This window comes from Gavia stellata, chromosome 35 (assembly GCF_030936135.1).
Source record: "Gavia stellata isolate bGavSte3 chromosome 35, bGavSte3.hap2, whole genome shotgun sequence".
Lineage (NCBI taxonomy): Eukaryota > Metazoa > Chordata > Aves > Gaviiformes > Gaviidae > Gavia > Gavia stellata.
This window is the reverse complement of record NC_082628.1, coordinates 1,664,122-1,667,915: the sequence shown is the minus strand read 5'-3', so window position 1 is coordinate 1,667,915 and position 3,794 is coordinate 1,664,122. Positions and strand designations below refer to the sequence as shown.

Here is a 3,794-nt window from a genome sequence, read left to right as displayed (position 1 = left end):
TGGGGGGGGCTGTCAAAAGGGCAGCAGCCCCTCACTGACCACGGGGAGGATCTTTCCCTGGGCGTACGCCAGGTGGGCGTAGGTCTCCTCAGGCAGCACGCGCAGCAGCAGGCGGTAGAAGAGCTCGGGGTCGTACCAGGAGGCGTAGAGCACCGCAGCAGCCAGAGAGAAGCCGACGGCCAGCTGCAGGCCGACCAAGAGCAGGCAGAGCCTCCTGTGGGTGAGAAGAGGCATGGGAGACAGGGCAAGGTGGATGCATCCCCACCCCTCTTGCCTATGGGATGGAGGGGGCTCTTTCTGGGAGCCCCACGGGCCAGAGGAAACCAAAGCTGAGCACTTCCCAGCTGCAAAGCCAAGCCCACAGCCGGCCAGCAGCTCCCCAGCTGCCTGGAATTGTGAGCCCCGCCGGCTGGAGCAGGTGTTCGGCCCATCCCACCCGCTGCCCAGGAGCGGGCCCCAGGACACAGGGCACCCAGCGGGGACACTCACCGCAGCCAATTAATGAAGCCGCGTCTCCTCGACGGCATGTCCCTCTCCTGCAGGTCAAGACAGAGCAAGGACACTTGTCAAGCACTGCCGCACGGCCGGGAGAGCTGGAGTTGCGCGGTGCCCCTGGCCTCCGCCTTGCGCAGGCGGATAGCCCATGCGTGGCTGAGACCTCCATGGACCCCTCTCCCCAGGGAGACCCACGCTGGCCGGGGCAGGGGCTGGCACAGGCTCTCCCGCTTACCAGCTGTGCTTCCGACGCCTCCGGCAGCACAGTCCCCGGCGCCTCTGCCTCCTTCTTCCTCTGCTGCTGGCTGCAGACAACAAGGGCTTGGTTGGACGAGTTACAGGCCTCCATGGCCACGTGAGGGGGCCCCTTCCAAACATACGGCACCCCAGGCAGGGATTGGACTCCCCTGTCACAGCGCGTGCTGCACATTCCCCCCACCCCGCTGCGTGACACAAGCACTGGCAGCCCCGTAACACCGGGTGCTGCAGAGACCCCCCTGGACACCCGTGTGGGGCGAGGGACTGAACTCACCAGGCCTCTTCCTGCGCCTGTGCCTCCTCAAGTTTCTTGATTTCCTGACGCAGCCCCTGGGAGAAGGAAGGGTCCGAGTCCCTGAGCCCGCGGCGGCCCTCCTCCAACCCCCCACCCCAGGGCCCGTGGGCACCAGCCCGTTTTCCCCCAGCCCTTTTTGGCACTGCCTCACAAGGCCAGGCACAGAGAAGTGATGGACGCCCCTGTATTCTGGGGAAGATGTCCTCCCCAGTCAGGCTTCTGCCCACAGCCTCTGGGCAACCAGCGCGAGGTGACCCCCCTTGAGCAGGGCGGTTGGACAAGACCGGATGATCCCCACAGGGCCCTTCCAAGCCCAGCCAGTCTGTGATTCCGTGAACTCACCTTCATCTGGGCCACCAGCCCCTCCAGCTGCTTGAGCTCCTGGTGGTGGTTTTCGAAAGAGCGTGCCACGTCACAGTTCTGGGAAGAGGAGCGGGACACAGGCGCTGAGCCCCGGACACAGGCACTGAGCCCCTGGCACAGCCCCAGCCGCTGCAGCTGGGGGACGTGGGCAGAGGAGGGGACCCTGACCTCCACGCTGAGCTCGTCCATGGTTTTCTGCAGCTCCTGCTGCTTCTTCCCCTGCATGGGGAAAGGAGGGGTCAGCGGCTCAGGTCTCGCAGCCCCAGACCCAGGGACAAGGGGAACGCTCCACACCTACCAGACACCGCAGCATCTCCTTGTGCCTTTGTGTCTCAGCAGAACACTGGGCCAGGCGCTCCCGCAGCATGCGGAGGTCTTGCTTCACCGCTTCTGCCTGCATGGCTGCACCTGCGTGCCGGTAGCCAGCGAGGTGTGAGGGGCACGGCCGCTGCCACTGTCAGGCATAGACGCTCGCGGGGCCAGTCCCCAAGCACAGGCACACCCACGCTCTCTCACGCACTGGACACAGCCACGCACATGCACAGACAGGGATGCCCAGGGCTGGCACGGGAGCCTCCCCCCAGCGAGGGGCACCGTCAGCCGTCACCAGGGGCCGCTGAGGAGGGAAGGAGCTTCCCCATGCCTGCCGTGCCGGGCGCCTGGAGGCCCCGCCTGCTGGCGGGGCTGCCCTGCCGCGGGGCCTCTGCAACACCTCCGGTCTCACCATCCTGCCCTGTGAGGCCGCAACGCCCGCAACCCCGGGACCCCCTTCCTTTTGGTCCCCCACCAGCCCCAGCAGCACACGCGGCCTCCCCACCTGGGCCTGCCTCGGCCCAGGCTACTGCCTTCCCCCCACTGCTCACAGCCACACACAGACCCCCGGCAACCCCCTCGCCCAGCCGCGGGCTGCGGGGACCGTGGGGATACTCTGCCCTCACCCTCCTCTCCCCCGTCAGGGACCTTCCACTGCACGGCGGACGCGAGACAGGTCGTTGGCGGGTACTCTCCAAACTCCTGCCCAGCAGCACCGAGGTTCTCCCCCAGATGCTCCCCCGCCTCTGGGAGCAGCCCCCTTTGTACCCGCCAGGGCGCCCGTGTCACAAGCCCACAGTGACGTCACGGTGACACGGCCACCGCTGCGCACTGTGACGCGGCCATCACCTCCCTGGGGCTGGCGCCAAGAGCTGATGTGGGGCCCAGCCACGGCCACCGGGGAAACAGGGCATCACTCTCAGCACCCGCTCTTAGTGCTGGGGCAGGAGTGACTGCGGGCGCCGTGTGTTGGCGTCTCCCTGTGGGGTTTGCCTGTTCCTTCACCGTCCGGCGGTCACAGGTCCCCACCCAGGACAAAGCACGAGCCAGGCTGCGCAGGTTCTCCCAGCAGGCGCGTGCAGACAATCACACACGCGCGTGTATGCACCACAGGTGTGCATGTGTGCGTGGACAGCAACACCGCGTGGGCTCTAGCACAGGGCTCAAGCATGCAGCCCCTGTTTGGATCCAGCATGCAGCCCCGGGGCAGATCTTCAGCCCGGGAAGGGGAAAAATAAAGACTAGCCCTCTGCTGTAGCCCAGGCAGACCCCATGCTTGCAGGCTGCCAAGAGGAAAGGGGTCGCTCACTTGCTCTGGGAGCCGCGGCTGCAGGCGCATGGCAGGACACCAGGAGGAAAGGGTGGGGGCACGCCTGAGGAGGCAGGGACCCACGTGCTTCAGCTCTGGCCCTTCGAGCGGCTGTGTGCAGCGGTGCCGCATTGAGGAGTTGGCAGGCCGGGTGGCTCCAGCCTCCGTCCGACAGGGCCTTTCCCCTGGGCAGCGAAACCTGCAAGTGGCTGGAGAAGCTGGCAGGGAGCAGCCGGGGCTGTGCCGGCCAGTGGCTGTGGGGTCAGCGGGGACAGGGCTTTGGGGACAGGGCCACCAGCTACGAGGTTGCTAGCATGGACCCCACACGCGGCCTCCCCAGTTAAACAGGAGCGCAGCCTTGGCGAGTTTGATGCTTACTGTGATTCCCCATTTCTCAGTTGTTTAAGGTCGTACTGAAACATCAATTGTATGAACAGAATCTAAAGGAACATCACTTACATGAGCATATTTTGAGGGAGTATACTGCATGGTTAACACAGATTTCATTATTGTGCTCTTAATGCTGCTGATAAGTATACAAATCACAACAATCACAACTATAACCATTATCAGAGATTGGGGAAGACTGGTTAGCCATCCTAACGAAGAAAAGCCAAACATACCGAAAACTTTCCCCAACCAGTTAGTCCCTAGTGCAGCAACAATTGCCTCAGAGTCTTTTGCTACTTTCTTAATTTTGTTGATTTGGTCTTGAAGAGCTACCGACGTGTTTGGGATGTGGACACAGCACTCATCTGCCGA

At 64.0% G+C, this 3,794-nt stretch overlaps 1 protein-coding gene across 1 annotated transcript; it reads right to left on the bottom strand.

Moving 5' to 3' along the window:
- LOC132320383 (uncharacterized) lies at positions 1 to 2,371 on the bottom strand. Its single transcript, XM_059832678.1, has 8 exons — positions 2,350 to 2,371; positions 1,710 to 1,819; positions 1,580 to 1,630; positions 1,391 to 1,468; positions 1,028 to 1,083; positions 731 to 800; positions 490 to 536; positions 1 to 214 (listed from the first exon to the last, which is right to left on the bottom strand). Exons 2-8 carry the CDS (start codon positions 1,809 to 1,811, stop codon positions 13 to 15), a joined length of 606 nt encoding a protein of 201 aa, XP_059688661.1. The 5' UTR covers positions 1,812 to 1,819; positions 2,350 to 2,371; the 3' UTR covers positions 1 to 12.
- Between the last annotated feature and the right edge of the window lie 1,423 nt (positions 2,372 to 3,794).